We start from the raw sequence: 15,665 nt of genomic DNA, 5'->3' as shown, positions 1-15,665 counted from the left end.
AGCAATCGTGATGTGCTACTACCTGGCCTGGAAACGTCTATAGTTAAGTATACGATAGCTTCTGAGGGAAGGTGGAAGCAGCATTTCAAAGCTCACCCCCCCCCCAGCAGGGGCCTGCAGGCACAGGAGTTCTTCATCATGTGTGGGGGGAGGTAGTTGTGAATTTCCTGCATTGTGCAGGGGGTTGGACTAGATGACCCTGGTGGTCCCTTCCAACTCTATGATTCTATTACTCTGTCTCGGAACAGAAACTGGTGGTAAACGGAAGCAGCTGGCTGGGAGGGGGGGCATTCCTTTTCTGGACTGAGGCCAAGCAAGAGAACTTTTAAGCTAATTTAAACGGAGAGTAATTGAGCGCGGATCCAAAGATGCTGTTTCGGTAGCACAGGGCTCACCAACCTTTTTGAGCCTGCGGGAACCATTAGAACTCTGGCACAGGGTGGTGGAAGCAGCCCCAAAGTGGCAGAACCAAACACCCAGAGGAAGCCCATGTGCAGGGGGAGAAGAGGGGTGATCAAAAAAACACGCCAGGAAAGAGAAGTGCGAGAGAATAAAACCAGCCCTGTGTTAGCCGCGGCCACGGAAACAAGATCCTTTTAATCTCCAGTGGTCAATCAGAAGCCCTGCTGGGCACCAGCCTCCCTCCCCCAACACCACCCACCTTCTAAAAACACTCGGTGGGCACTGGGAGAGGGGTCTGTGGGTGCCACGGGCACCACAGTAGCAGAATGGCACTTCCACTGGCACAGGAGGGGAGCCCAGGCAGAGCTCCCCAGCCTCCTCTCTGCCTTCTGGAGCCGGCTGAGTTCCTCAGGAGCTGCGTGAGCATGTGGGGCTGCAGGGGAGGAGGAAAACCAGCACCAGGTCAGCCTCCCTCCCTCCCTCCCTCCACCAATGGAAGTGCCATCGCAGCGGCCCAGGTCCAACGCCACAGCACATGTCCTCGCTGCCCTTTCCCCCACGCAAGCGCTCCCCGGTTACCTGCATGTATCCCGTTTCCGCTGTCTTCACAGCTGTGTCCACCAGACCTTCGCGACCAGCCATTGTATGGAAGAAAAATTCGGTGGGCGTTAAGCCGGAGTAGAAGCTGTTGGCCACAAAGCCTTTGGCTGCCGGAAGCTGCAACAGAAGAGGGAGATTATCCGAAAGGCACCCTTTCGAAAACGGGGCATCACAGCACCCCACCCAACATTTGGCTGCATTTCTAGTGAGGCAAAGAAGGTTTTTGCCAAAGTGGGTTTCCCTTACAAATATTTGACAAACCATACAAAACTTTAGCAGTTGAAACCAGGGCTGTGGAAAGTCAAATACAAAACCATCCCTAGAAGTAGCAGGGAGGGTGGGAAGTCAGGCGACAACGTCCTCTATGCACACAGCAAAAGAAACATGCATTTGGTAAGACTCCAAATGAGAAGGTTTCCCACTGTTAATGCTGGGGTGGTCACAGAAGTCCTCCCCGCAGCGGCAGAAACTCTGGGCTGCTGTTTATCTTTTCCAGCTCCTGTAGCCTTCGCTCTCTCCCCCAACATTTGCCTCTGGTACTATTTTTGCCACCTTTACTCCACACAAACCCCATCCTCCTGGTATGCTCCAGAGAATCCCAGTGTTTTGCCTCGTGTTAGAAGCCACAGACCTCTGTTTCCGCCATGTTCAGAGGCAGTCAACCTCTGAATCCCCATGCCAGGAGGCAACATCGGGGAAGGCCTCGGCCTCTGTGCCCTGCTGTTGGCCCTCCAGAGGGACTGATTGGCCACTGTGTGAGATGGGATTCGGGACTAGATGGACCCTCAATGCCCTGATCCAGAAGGGCTGTTCTTGTGTTCTTATGAAGGAGCTGGCCTCCGCCCTGTTGGTTGGCCCTCCAGAGGAACTAGGTTGGCCACTGTGTGAGACAGGATGCTGGGCTAGATGGACCCTCACTGGTCTGATCCAGCTGGGCTCTTCTGATGTTTTTATGAAGGCCTCGGCCTCCGTGCCCTGTTGTCCGTCCTCCAGAGGAACTGGTTGCCCACTGTGTGAGACGGGATGCGGGACTAGATGGACCCTGACTGGCCTGATCCAGTCCTTATGTTCCTTTAGAGAATTGCAATCCACTTTGCGGTCCCGAGCCACAATTTGAGAACCGCTGAGTTTCAGAAGATGGTTGATCTCAAGTTCACCACACCAGTGGCTTGGCTTCTTCATTCAACAAGAGAATACTGGGCACTGCTTTCATTGTAACCACGATTCACAGCTCAGCCCTAGCCACAACGCCACACCAGAAATCCCGCCATTGCCTCTTTCTGCATTCCAGCCCATGTTTTCACGATGCTGCTGTACTGCGAGGTGCTTCTCTTAAAACCACACTCCCACCACCACCACCCTGCAGAAATGCCAGGCACTTCACCTTGGAATGCTTCTCGAAGTGGGGCAGGGACCTGTTCTCGAAGCCGTCCGGCACGCGGGACCCACTGATCGCCTGCTGCCCGACACAGGCAATCATCTGGGATATGTTGATGAAGGACCCTACAGAAAAAACAAGCAGAAACAAAGGCCCAGCTCAGCAAAGGCATCCCGTTAAACAGAGCTTCTGCCTGAAATGTTGAAGAGTTAAGCATGACCTCACAACCTGACACTGTGCAGCTGGCTGGCTCTACCTCCTGCCACTGCAGCCATTTTGTGGTTGGCTTCATCTCCTGCGGCAGACATTTTGTGGCTGTGCCCACCACTCAGTGGGTGCCAGGAAAGCTGTCGGTGGGAACGAGGGTGCCCATGGGCGTAATGTTTGGGACCCCCGCTTCACAGCCACGGTCCCCCGACCAGAACCGTGCTCTTAACTCGCACATCACTGATTGGCAACAGGGATGGTGGGAGGGCTGGAATGGCAGCAAGGGGGGGCTGGCCCAGCCCCACGGATCTCACCTTTGGAACCGCAGAGAGCCATGATGAGGGGGCTGTTGCTCTTGTCCAGTTCTCGGAGGCAGGCGCTGCCAGCATGGTCTCGGATCACGGACAGCTCTTTCAGGATCAGGGCCTAGGGAGGGAGTGGCGGTTCAGAGCCAAGCGTTCCAAGGCTTCCCATAACAAAGCAATCACCGAACAGCAAACGGTATTCCTTGGAAGGAAATCGGCACAAACGTTCTTTGGAGCGTAATGCTTATAGCCATGAAGGGTGCCAAACCAACCACACGCCCGCAAGGTTGGCCAGTCTAGCAACGCTCCTTGTAGTGGGGGGTTTTCCTGGGTCTGGTAGTTTTTGGTGCCACTGGGGACCACCCCTGTCCAACAGTAACCCCTCGTGCCCCAAGAATCCTCGTATCTCACTGCTGTTCTCTTGGTCTCTTTAGCAGCCAACTTAGACTAGCCTTTTGTTCACATACCTGTAGGGGAAGGGCCATGGCTCAGTGGCAGAGCATCTGCTTGGCATGCAGAAGTTCCCAGGTTCAATCCCCGGCATCTCCAGTTAAAGGGACTAGGCAAGTAGGTGATGTGAAAGACCCTTTTCTGCCTGAGACCCTGGAGAGCCGCTGCCGGTCTGAGTAGACAATGCTGACTTTGATGGACCTTGATGTTCTGATTCAGTATAAGGCAGCTTCATGTATGTTCATGCGATAAGGGCCTGCCCCTGTCTGTATCCGTGTGTGTGTCCATCACTCAGAGCAAATCACGCTTTGTGTGGTGGGATGGCACTCACCTCCAGCGTCTCTTCCGCTGTGCAGCCGGGCTGCTGCTGCAGCTTGCCAGTGTTCAGAGCCTCGATGTACTCGTCACATTTCTTGTATCCAGCGTTCAGAAGCTCGTATTTGGCCTTCAGCAGCCCCTGCCCCGGGGTGACGTCGCCAATTCCAATAGAGAAACCTCGGTTGGCTAAACAGTTCCAAAGAAAGATCACGCAAACGCATCAGCAGAATCTACGTAGTTCACATTATCAGTGGTGTTTTTTTAACACCAGCACAAGACAGATGGTTCAGGATCCAGCGAGAAATAATTTAACATGAGTTTTACATGTTTAGCGGGGGGTCCTTTTTGGCATTTTGCCATTTTTGGCATTTTGCATTCTCCTAGGGCAGTATGTTGGGAAAATAAACCCTACTCCTTGGAAGGAAACTGGCACCAATGTTGTCCTGATTTGGATGGCCCAAGCTAGCCCAATCTTGTCAGATCTCGGAAGCTAAGCAGGGCCAGCCCTGGTTAGTATTTGGATGGGAGACCACCAAGGAAGTCCTGGTTCGCGACACAAAGGCAGGCAATGGCCAACCACCTCTGAACGTCTCGCCTTGAAAACCCTGCGGGGTTGCCATAAGTCGGCTGCAACTTTACAGCACTTTCCACCACCATGTCAGTAAATGCACAGTTGTGATCCAATTATGTGGTGTGCAGAAGCAAGACATTTTCCATTATGGAAACTGGGATGTTCCAGGAATTCTGTAGAGCTGCTGTTGGAACCAGCACCTTTGCCATCTCCTCCCCACCAACCAGCATGACCTATCTGATCTTCCCCACTGTTTGGGATGGAGCCAGGGCTACAAGAATAGCGCAAAGGGGCTGATCTGGACAGGCCCTTCTTTGCAAAGCTTTTCCCGAAGTACTTACACAGGTAGACCGGAGCCAGCCTGGCGAGGCGGGACATGGCATCCGCGGCTTCCACTTGCCCCCAGTCTCTCAGCAAGATGTAGAAGATGTTGTTCTTGGACCCGGATCCTAAAGTGCCTTTGTCCATGCTGCCGGACATCAGCTCGCTATTGTGGATCGTAACATCTGGAAGAAGCACCAACAAGGCATAAGGCTAGGTGAAGCCCAACCCTTGAGCAACGCCGGGTTAGCCCTACGGCACTTGCTTGAGCTCCGTAAGGTCCACTTCTCACTGATGTGGCCGACGAGCAACATGAAGCTGCCTTCTAGTGAATCAGAGCCTTGGTCCTTTAAAGTCAGTATTGACTGCTCAGGCCAGCAAACACTCTCCAGGGTCTCAGGCTGAGGTCTTTCACACCACCTACTTGCCTAGTCCCTTTAACTGGAGATGCCGGGGATTGAACCTGGGGCCTTCTGCATGCCAAGCAGATGCTCTACAAACTGAGCCACAGCCCTGCCCCCGAGCACTTTCCATCACCCCCTAAGCAGCAAATTCTGCAATAAATCCACCAGCCAATTAGCCCCCTCCAAGCCTCTACTGCCCTGACAGGCCGAGACGCTGGCCCCACTCACAGGAGTCGTTGCTGCACAAGTCTTCCCCCTTGCCGCAATACTGCTTGCCCTTGGTGCGGAGGTTGGCTTTGACCAGGCAGCTGGCACTCGGCTTGAGGATGACACTGAAGACCTGCTTTCCTGTCCACAGGGTGACAGGCTGGGGGAAAACAACGACAACAACAGCAACAACAGAGAGTGAGAAGACCAGGAGAGGAACATCAGCGGAATGATCTCCGCTGCATCTGTAGCATGAGAAGGTTCAACACGGGGCTTTATTCAGTAGACTCAGATTTACACTCCTCTTCAACTGCTGGGGCACAAACAGCCCCACGTCTGCAGTGGGGGACGGGACGGGAGCAGGGCTGCAAGTAATTTAGTCCTAAACGGTACACAGTTGCAGTCCTTTCTTACCACAATCTCAGACTCTTTTAATAATTGTGGGCAGAAGGGGTGGAGAAGAGGAGCTCAGTCTCGTTTCTTCCCAGCCTACCAGCTACAACAATTTTGTCTTCCGCTGAGAAAGCCAGTATTGCAGCAAGTATTAGTACATCCCACATAACACCAGGTTTCAGCCATAAATTCCCTGATTTAAATAACAGCATGTTCCACTGGCAGAAGGCTCCTTCCACTGGGCTTTTGCTAGCACGACGGATCTGTGGGATCCAACTGATCACCTGGAACCACTGCCAAGTTGTGATTCGAAAGCAGGGGTCCTCGATCTTTTTGAGCCTGCAGGCACCTTTGGAATTCTGACACAGTGAGCAGGAGCACCCACAAAAATGGCTGCCACAAGAGGCAGGGCCGCGCACAAAATAGCTGCCGCAGGAGGCGGAGCCAGCCACAAAATGGCTGCCACAGCTTACTATCAGTCACATAGTGAAAATCCTTGTGCTGTGGTGGCAGCTGCTGCCAAAGCAACGTTTTTAACAGTCTTCACAGCCAATTAGAAGCCTTGATAGAGAAAAGCCCCTCCGGGCGCTGCCCCACTTTCTAAAAACACTTGGTGGGCACCAGGAAAGGCATCACGTTGGGGAAGCTCTGTTCTATGGCACAGGCAGCACTTGACGATGGCTCCTGAGGCTGCCAGAGTGCTGACGGCGTTCCATCTTGGTCGAGGCAAGCCAGGTGACCTCTCCAGGCACAGACATATCTGAGCCACCCTCCCGTGAGAGCAATTGCTGCCCCTTTCTTACATGTTTCCTCTCTTGTCTGGTCTCAAACCTTCCCTCCACCCAGCCCCACTTTATAGTGAAAGAGCCTCTTCCCCCCAAAAGCCCGGTAACACAGTGGCTAAACTCAGGCACTGGCTAAATACCTTTAGAATCGCCGGCGGTGGAAGGTGGACTTTGATTTTTTCATCCTTGCCAACCAGGATAGAAGCAACGATCTGGCAGGCTTTAGCGCGGTCAAAAAAGGTGTCTTTCAGAGTGAGGAGGTAGGCAGCTGGAAGAGTTAAGAACACAAACGTCACCAAGACTTTAGTTATCACAGAGCAACTTGCCATATTCTGACACATTTTAAATATAACTTTATTTTATATATTGGGATACAGAAAAAGAAAATAGGGAAAAAGAAGGGGGGAAAGATATGTCTGTGTCCAAGCTTCAATAAAATAGCACAAGCATACATCCATCATCAACTCTAATCTCACCCTGTTAAATTCTAGTGCTAATTACTGATTAATGCTAAATATTAGTTTACTATTCTCCTACAAAGCATAATACATAAAATTTAAGAACGCTTAATGAATGGTTACTAATCAAATGACAGTTATTATGTTATTATAAGTTTACACCCTTTATTCTATCAATAAGCTAGAACTATCATCTTCAGATGTGTGTGTGTGTGTAAAGTGAACACACATGAACACATGAAGCTGCCTTATACTGAATCAGACCCTTGGTCCATCAAAGTCAGTATTGTCTACTCAGACTGGCAGCGGCTCTCCAAGGTCTTAGGCTGAGGTCTTTCACATCACCTACTTGCCTAGTCCCTTTAACTGGAGATGCCGGGGATTGATCCTGGGACCTTCTGCATGGCAAGCGGATGCTCTACCACTGAGCTACGGCCCTTCCCCGTCAAGTCGCAGCCGACTTATGGCGACCCCTTTTGGGGGTTTCATGGCAAGAGACTAACAGAGGTGGCTTGCCAGTGCCTTCCTCTGCACAGCAACCCTGGTATTCCTGGGTGGTCTCCCGTCCAAATACTAACCAGGGCTGACCCTGCTTAGCTTCTGAGATCTGACGAGATCAGGCTAGCCTGGGCCATCCAGGTCAGGGCATCATCTTCAGATACTGAATGTCAATTTAACGTTCTACCTCTATGCCTTATTCTGACAAATTTTAATGCAACAGCAACAGACAAAACAGCAGTGCAAACAGAACAGTAACAGTTTTGTCTTATGCCTGAAGTTAAAGTCACAAAGGGCACTGTGAAAACCAAGCAGGAAGAGATTTAAAAAGCCCGCTGCACAGGTTTTTGGCACATGTATTAATGGATTTACACAATGAGGCTAAGACTACGGCCATATCAGTGCTGGCGATTTTTCAGATGAAGAAGCTCCCATGCTGTGTTGGCTGAAGAGTAGTCCCCCTGCCACCTGGCCCAAAAACTAGCATGCCCTTGGGGTTGATGGTCTTCTATCCCAATGATACTGTGTAAAATCCTTCTCCTAAGACAGGGGTCCCCAACATTCCCGAGCCTACGGGCACCTTTGGAATTCTGACACACGGCAGGGGGCACAGTCACAAAATGGCTGCCTGTCATGAGTCAGCATGCAGAGAGTCAGCCTGCAGAGACCTCCTCTGACGAAGAGGAAGTAGAGGCCAGAATAGAGGATCAGCCAAAGTCAGGAGATGACTCACCATGCCTGCAGCCTGCCAGCTCAAGGACTCCAGTTGGACCTGACACCTTGCAACATGCAGTGTCTCCAGAGGCCTCGCCAAGGCCACTGGAGCAGAAAAGAAAACAGGTTCGTCTGGCAATGCAGCAGAGACGGCAGAGTGCTAGACTGAAGGCTTTACACAGAAACCTCCCCAGTAGCAGTGATGAGGAAGAGCAGGGCTGAAGCACCACCTGTGAACTCAGCCTCATCAGCATCAGCTGGCTCTGCTACAGCAGCAGGGGAAGGGATTTAAGCCATCAGTTAGGCTTGGCTGTTGTGCAAGCAACTTGTCACCAACCTCCTGGTGTACCGGCCTTGTTTCCCTGCTATCCTTTGGATTCCTGGTATCCTGACTTCTTGGACTGGCTCTGACTAACATCTTGGACTTCCCTTGCCTCTATTGATATCTTGGACTCTGCCTTCACTGTGCATGACCTTGGACTGTTCCCCAGACTACGCTTACAGCCCTCGCTCCTCGCCTGCACCACGACACTGCCACAGGAGGCAGAGCCAATCACAAAACGTCAGGGAGCGAGGTGATGATGTGTAACCTCTTCAACATTTCAGGCAGATGCTCTGTTGAACAGGATGCCTTTTAAGCTGCACAGCCAATCAGAAGCCTTGCTGGGCAAAAGCCCCACCCATTTTCTAAAAGCAGCTGGTGGGTGCCAGGAAAGGTGTCTGCAGGTACTTTGGCACCCATGGGCACCTCTGTCCTAAGAGATACCGTTTATCGCATGTCTGCTCCTATCAAGTGTGAGCAAGATGCCCCAAGGACACATCCACACAGATCATTCAAGAATCCCTCTGAAACGGAACTGCGAGGGTTTGACCTCACGAACTGCTAAAAGGACTTCAGCTACTGACCTGTAAGGAAATCCTGAATCGCAGCTATCAGGGGCTCCCCGTTTCTTGGCGTTACCAAATTTGCTTTGGTCTGGATACCACAGAAATTGGAGGTGGGGGCAAAAAAAGAGATGTTTTAAATGTGTTCATTAAGTAAACAAACGGACAGCCCATATTTCATCATTTGTGGTTAATTACTTAGTTTTGTACCACAACGTATCACTGCAAGAACTGCTTCACCCAGTATGCTTAAAATCTCAGTTGATCCGGATATTACAAACAAGAGAAAAATCAGAAACGTAGGAGTAAAGCTGGGCTAAAAACCAAACCAAGGATTTCTGAAAATGTTCTAAATAGACTCAAGCTGAACGGCGGGATAAGATTATCAAATCTCAACGCTTATTGCTGTGCATTTAAGTTAGCCGTAACACTACAGGGGAATACTCTGATAAAAACCACAATAGCAGAGTAGGAAGAATTGAGAGTTCCATTTTCTGTCTGGGACCAGAACAGAAGTATGCAAATTAAAGGAGAACATTTGCCATCTGCAAACACGGTCAGAGTTCATTGGTTCTTGTAGGTTATCCGGGCTGTGTAACCGTGGTCTTGGTACCAAGACCACGGTTACACAGCCCGGATAACCTACAAGAACCAACAATTCTATAAATTTGGAATAAATTTTTAAGTCTTAATCCTTGTCTCTCTCCTTTAACAATAACATTTTATAATGATGAACACACACACACCCATTCAAATAGGTGGCAATATTAGGCTTTTTATTATTAGAATGGGTTCAAAACATTGTCCCATCAAGAAATGGTGGAAAACATGAACACGCCCCCCCCCTCTTTTCAGTGTCCCCAATTCACATATAGGCATGTGAAGACTGTTGCCAAGAATATGAGCACACGTGTGCACACTCAAGAGAATCTGGCAACGTATGATACACAAATGCAGACGTGTGGCTTAACTTAGCCTCCTGCCATCGCCCAAAATCTGCATTTCTAAACCTGGATTAAACTCCAGAATCCCCCCCAAAAAATTGGGGGGGGGGTGCGCAGGAGGGATAGTTAACTTTCATTATAACTCCACAGTTTTTCTACTTTCCCTTAGTAACCTTTCTCCAATTCTAATGTAGCCCTACCACCCCTTACGTGAAAGTTGTAAGGTGAAAGCTCACGGGAAGACAGCAACACACCACCAACCCAGTTTTGTGCTGCCACCTGCCATCCTTGCCATGGAAGCTGCAAAGCGCACCACACCCCCAACCCCCTCCGGCCCACCAAGCAGCAGAAGAACATTTGGCTTACTCCCATCAGAACAAGCGCTTCCGCTTTGGCCTCCTCTGTCTGAGGAAGGTGAAGGTTCATCTCGTCGCCGTCAAAATCTGCGTTGTACGGCGTGCAGACGCACTCGTTAAATCGGAAAGTCCGGTGAGGTTTCACTCGAGCCTAAATCGGATCAAGACCACAAAGAGAACCATCAACAACAGGAACAACGAAATCAAAGACTGGAGAGAGTTTCACATGGGTAGGTAGCGACTCTGAACGATTCCCTACGTGAAGAATTCCTGCATCCAGCATCACATCGCCCCACTGCTAGGCTAGGCTAGTTTGGCACAAGCAGGGAAGTCGGTTTGTTGCCATTTTCATAAAGGGGCGTTAAAAGAAAAAGTCTGGCCTCTCTCGCACACACACACACAGTATGAAATGGAACAGTCCACTCTACCACCTCCCTTCTATCACATGCCAAGGTCCAGCGCCACTCAGGAAGGTGCCAGAGAGTTGGGGTTCTCGTCTGCTCTTGCCAACGCACCCACTGCCAAACCAGAGGAGGTCAACCAGACTGGCCGGAGCCCACCACGAACATAGCACCAAGGAGAAGCGGCTGAATCAGTGGACTGGGGACCCAAGTGAGGGTCGGTGGGGTGGCACATGGAGGGCACTGTGGCTGGGAAGATATAAAAATCTAGAAGTTGCTGGCCAAAAAACCAAAGCCCCCTCTGAAGCCTGTCAGCGGCCACTGTCAGTTGCTAGTTTTCACTTTCTCATGCCCTCCTCAGAGACCTGCACAGATGACTGAAACACACTGCTGAACATGCCACCTCGGGGGACCACAACCGGCGCTCCCCATACTCACAATATGAGCCATGATGCTCAGCTTGTGCAGAGACGGCTGCCGGTTGAACAGGACAATGTCCCCGTCCTTGAGGTGCCTCTCGACAACGTCCCCGTACTTCAGCTCCTGGGCCATCTTCTCCCGGTTTCCATACCTCAAATACCTGCGGAGGAGAAAACGGACAGCACCCCGGGCGGGGTGGGGGGAGTCAGGGATGGCTTCCCCACTTTTAACGAACAAACTGCAGAGGCAATAAGAGATTCTCTGACTGTGTGTGGTTTGAGAGGATAACCGTATTGGTCTGCAACAGAAGAGCTTGATTCAAGCCCCATGGCACTTCAGAGACCAAGATGGTTTTGGGGGCATAGGCCTTCAAGAGTCAAAGCTCCCTTCATCAAATACCTTTGACTCTCGAAAGCTTACACCCTTAAAAACTTGTTGGTCTCTAAGGTGCTGCTGGATTTAAATCCGGCTCTCTGACATCTTAGCTGAAAGCTTTTCGGTACCACTGTCTACAGGAAATGCTTTTTCATGCTCCAGTTCAGCTAAAGGCCCACATGGACACACAGAGCTACATTATACTGAACAGCCCATCACAATCAGTACTTTTTCCTCAGACTGGCAGTGGCTCTCCAGGGTCTCAGGCAGAGAAAGGTCTTTCGCATCACCCACTGCCTGATCCTTAAAACAAGAGATGCCAGATGCTCTAGCACTAAGCAACAGCCCTCCTCTGACAGTCTGCAACACCAGGAGCTGCCTGATATTGAATCAGACCATCGATCCATCAAGGTGTCTACTCAGAGTGGCAACGGCTCTCCGGGGTCTTTCACATCACCCACTGCCTGATCCTGTTAACTGGAGATGCCGGGGACTGAACCTGGGACCTTCTGCATGCCAAGCAGAGGCTCTTCCACTGAGCCACGGCCCCTCCCCCGCACACAGAAGCAGGCTTTCCCTTGCATGCTCCTAGACTGGGCAAGGGCCTCTCTGGCACAAAGAGGCGCTGCTTCCATGGGGCATCACCCCAAACCGCACGGAACTCCCTTCTGAGAAGCATCTATAATGGTCACAAGCAGCTGTGGCGAGAAGGGCAGGAGGACGGCTTTCGCCCTCTCCCTCGAACAGCTGCCCAGCTGTGATGACAGTTTCCAGAGAGGCTTCTTTGCACAAGTTTGGCACACCTCTAGGACAAATGAACAGGGAGGGAACTCAGTCCCCAGCTCCAGACCCCTCCACCCACCGAGGGACACCCAGCATGGGAAATTGGGGAAGGAGAGAGATTCCCCAGCAGCTTTAAAAAGTGTTCAGAATGAGAAACGGGAGGGCAGGGTCAGGCATTCCCTCAGACTAGAAGGGGTTGCTAGAGACCCCAGGGCCCACCTCTTCATCGGGGTGTGCCTCTGCTGAATGAAGCTGGCGCCGGGATGAACCTCTGGGCCATTTCGAACAAGCGCCCTCATCAGGTCAATGTTTGCTTTGTTTACCTGTGTATAGAAATACTCCACTTAGAAGGGGGAAGAAATGAAAAGGCAGCTCCAGTAGCATAACTCACTTTTTCCACAAGACTGCCTGAAGGATGTGGGTCCTTAGGTGCATGAAAACTGCGTGCCTTGTCCCATGCTAAATGGCATAACAATCGCATGGTATATGATCAAGAGTTGATCAGAATAATCTTTTTATTTTTAAGGGTCACTTGTGAATTCTTGCCCTTTACCACAGCTTTTATTCCCCAGGTACCTGATGAAGTTGTTTTTTTTAAATTCCCCAATGAAGAGAGCCAGTGGAGTGGAGTGGTTAAGAGCAGCGGATTCTAACCTGGAGAACCGGGTTTGATTCCCCACTCTTCCAGATGAAGCCTGCTGGGTGACCTTGGGCCAGTCACAGTTCTCTCCGAACTCTCAGCCCACCCCGAGGGCAGGCAATGGCAAATCTCCTCCAAATGTCTTTGCCTTGAAAACCCTACGGGGTGGCCATAAGTCAGCTGTGACTTGATGGCACTTTATGCACAAACGCACACACACAGCCAATGAAGATCGAAAATCATGTTCATACATATAAGGGACTTCACGCAGCCTGCTCTATATTAATAAAAGTTTCAGAAATAGCACAACAAAACATACAACAGCAACACTGTTTTTGCCTTGCTTCAAGCTGCATATTATGCAATGCAGAATTCAACAAGCACAGGTGTTTTCAAGCAATGTTACCATGAGGAACAGCTAACCAGAAGGAGATCTGGAGAGCACCTCTGATCTTTGTCCCCCACCACACAAAGACCATGCAGCTTAAACCAGGAGCCAGAATGTTGAGCTGGCTATGAGATTTTCCTGATGTGCCGAGTCAGAGAAAGACTTGAGTCCGACGTCACCACATGCAGAGAGGCTCCAGGAGAGAGAGAGAGCATCACCCAAACAGGCTCAGCATGCTGTTGAAATTGCACCACACAGGAGAGGACAGGTTTTATTTTCTCCAGTTGGACCTTTATTTTCTCCAACTTCTCCAATTTGACCTTTAAAGCCCCCCATGGCTTGGGACCGGGGTGTCTGAAGGACTGTTTTCACCCAGACGTTCCTGCCCGGGTACTATGATCACAGGGAGAGGCCCCCCTGACTGTCCCATCAACCCAAAAAGCTCATGTGGTGGGTATTCAAAACAGGGTCATTTCAGTGGCAGCCCCACGGTCGTGGACCAGCCTCCCCAGGGAGGTGGGCCAGGCCCCCTCACTCTCAACCTTTAGCAGGAGCAGAAGACGGTTTCATTTAGGACTGCATTTGATTAAAGCAGTCCTAAATTGTGATCGTATATTTTGGGTTTTATGTATTGTTACGTACTCTATTTTATGTATTTTACTAATACCTTAGGCTGCCTCAAACGCCATAAGAAAGAAAGATAGCTAATAAATATTTAAAATAAATAATGTACAACCTTCTCAGGAAATGTAAGTATCTTGGCAACATGGATAGGGACAGCCACTTCATCTATTCGCAGGTTTGGGTCAGGTGAAATCACGGTTCTGCCTGAGAAATCCACTCGCTTTCCAGATAAGTTTCCTCTGAACCGACCTTAAAAAAGGAAAAAGAATTAATTGAAGACAGCCAACTGAAAACGGGCTGGTATTCCAAACAGGCTCCATAAAAGTAACAGATTAAAAGTTGTCCTCACTAATGTAATACATAAAATAAGCAATAACAACCCCCAAAAGGAGAAGTATCATCCGTGAGCACAAGGCTTTTCAGAATGACAAAAGCCACGGCCTCGAGGCGTACAGTATAAAATCTGACACAGGCCAGGAATACTGACTCCGTGGCTCGGAAGCCCCCTGTGGCTCTTCTGGCACCACTCCCCGCTGTGGGGGGCCAGGCCACTGCCCAGTAGCAAGGCTTGCCCCTTGGAACAGATGCCACAGCTGCGCCCATCCATGCCATGTCAGAATTCCAGTCGTGTCTATACGCTCAAAAAGGTTGGGGAACCCTAGTTTAGCACAACTGCCCCATTCATAAGGATGATGACACTATACGATTCTGGGAGGGGCCTTCCTGTGCTTGCATTCCACAGTGGATACCAGTGCTGGTGTTATTTCCCCAACTTTCTACTCCACGCTGCTTCAGCAGTTTCAGTTCAGAAGCCAGATAGTGATCCAAGCAACCGAACCGGAAATCCCAGCCCCCAAACGAGCCTATTCAAGCACAATAATAATAATAATCTGACTCCAGTCGCAAAGTTGCTATCTCAGATGCAAATATCTCAGGGGCCATTCTTCAGTGGAATGTCACATACTTGCGCACAAAACGTTTCTAGGTCAACCGCGGGTATTTCCAATTCAAAGGATCTTGGATTGCAGGGCTGGGAAAGATTCAGCTAGCAGACGGTGCTACTATCGTGGGCTTTTAAAAGCCCCGTCAAATGTTCACGTGTGACCACCAAAGAGACGGCAGAGGTTGCGCTGAAACACCCACCCTGCTTTCCTTTCAGCCTTTGGACGAAGCCCCTGGTCCACTTCTTGGGCGCCATGTTGAGGGGAATGCCGGAGAGCTCGCTGTTGATGTAGAGAGCGCACTGGAGCTGCAGGAAGTCCCAGTCCTCCATGATCATCTGGGTTTTTGCTCCCGAGATTCTATGCTGGGCAAGAAAATTAGCAGGTCAAAGGACGCATCAACAAGCGCACAACACACATTTTGAAAGAAGATTTCACTGTTCATCAGAAGCAAAGTGCTGAGAAATCAGATGGGAATCCGCACAAACTTCTTTTACAAGGCTCTAGCACTGGCAATATTAAGGAGAGTTATAACCTGTGCTCTGCACTTTAAGACATTATAGAAGAGTAGTTAAGGAGAACATGATCTAGCCTGATTATAACCATACAAACAAAACGAAAAGGGTGGCTAGTTTAAAAACAAAGATCCGCTCAGTGAAATAAATACACAACAGATTAACAAACAGCTGAAGAAAAATCTTTACAAACTAAAACATTGCCTTTACATTGCCTGTTCCAGGCGAAATAAAACTTCTTGCCATTTTTGGTCAACAATTTGTACGTTTGGTTTCGTCCTCTAAATCATAAGCTTCGTCTATTGTTCGTATTAGGACCCTGCCCGAGGGGAGTTGAACACTTAAGAAGTATGGGCCCACCCACCTATATCTTATCTCCCGT

The 15,665-nt window shown here is 50.1% G+C and overlaps 1 protein-coding gene across 1 annotated transcript in view; it reads right to left on the bottom strand.

Annotated features, from left to right (window-relative positions):
- Positions 1 to 15,665, bottom strand: part of POLR3A (RNA polymerase III subunit A) — a 48,897-nt gene that overhangs the window by 22,768 nt on the left and 10,464 nt on the right. The window contains exons 7-19 of the mRNA XM_056848004.1: positions 14,971 to 15,133; positions 13,940 to 14,076; positions 12,395 to 12,498; positions 11,036 to 11,177; positions 10,207 to 10,347; positions 8,918 to 8,987; positions 6,482 to 6,609; positions 5,185 to 5,323; positions 4,573 to 4,737; positions 3,674 to 3,846; positions 2,902 to 3,013; positions 2,387 to 2,505; positions 982 to 1,119 (exon numbers count right to left, since the gene is read on the bottom strand). Coding sequence (XP_056703982.1) covers positions 982 to 1,119; positions 2,387 to 2,505; positions 2,902 to 3,013; positions 3,674 to 3,846; positions 4,573 to 4,737; positions 5,185 to 5,323; positions 6,482 to 6,609; positions 8,918 to 8,987; positions 10,207 to 10,347; positions 11,036 to 11,177; positions 12,395 to 12,498; positions 13,940 to 14,076; positions 14,971 to 15,133 — 1,731 coding nt within the window. The remainder of the gene's footprint in view (positions 1 to 981; positions 1,120 to 2,386; positions 2,506 to 2,901; positions 3,014 to 3,673; positions 3,847 to 4,572; positions 4,738 to 5,184; positions 5,324 to 6,481; positions 6,610 to 8,917; positions 8,988 to 10,206; positions 10,348 to 11,035; positions 11,178 to 12,394; positions 12,499 to 13,939; positions 14,077 to 14,970; positions 15,134 to 15,665) is intronic.

Source organism: Euleptes europaea, chromosome 4 (assembly GCF_029931775.1).
Source record: "Euleptes europaea isolate rEulEur1 chromosome 4, rEulEur1.hap1, whole genome shotgun sequence".
Classification (NCBI taxonomy): Eukaryota; Metazoa; Chordata; class Lepidosauria; order Squamata; family Sphaerodactylidae; genus Euleptes; species Euleptes europaea.
Note: the sequence above shows the minus strand (reverse complement) of the source record. Positions and strands in the feature narration are given on the sequence as shown.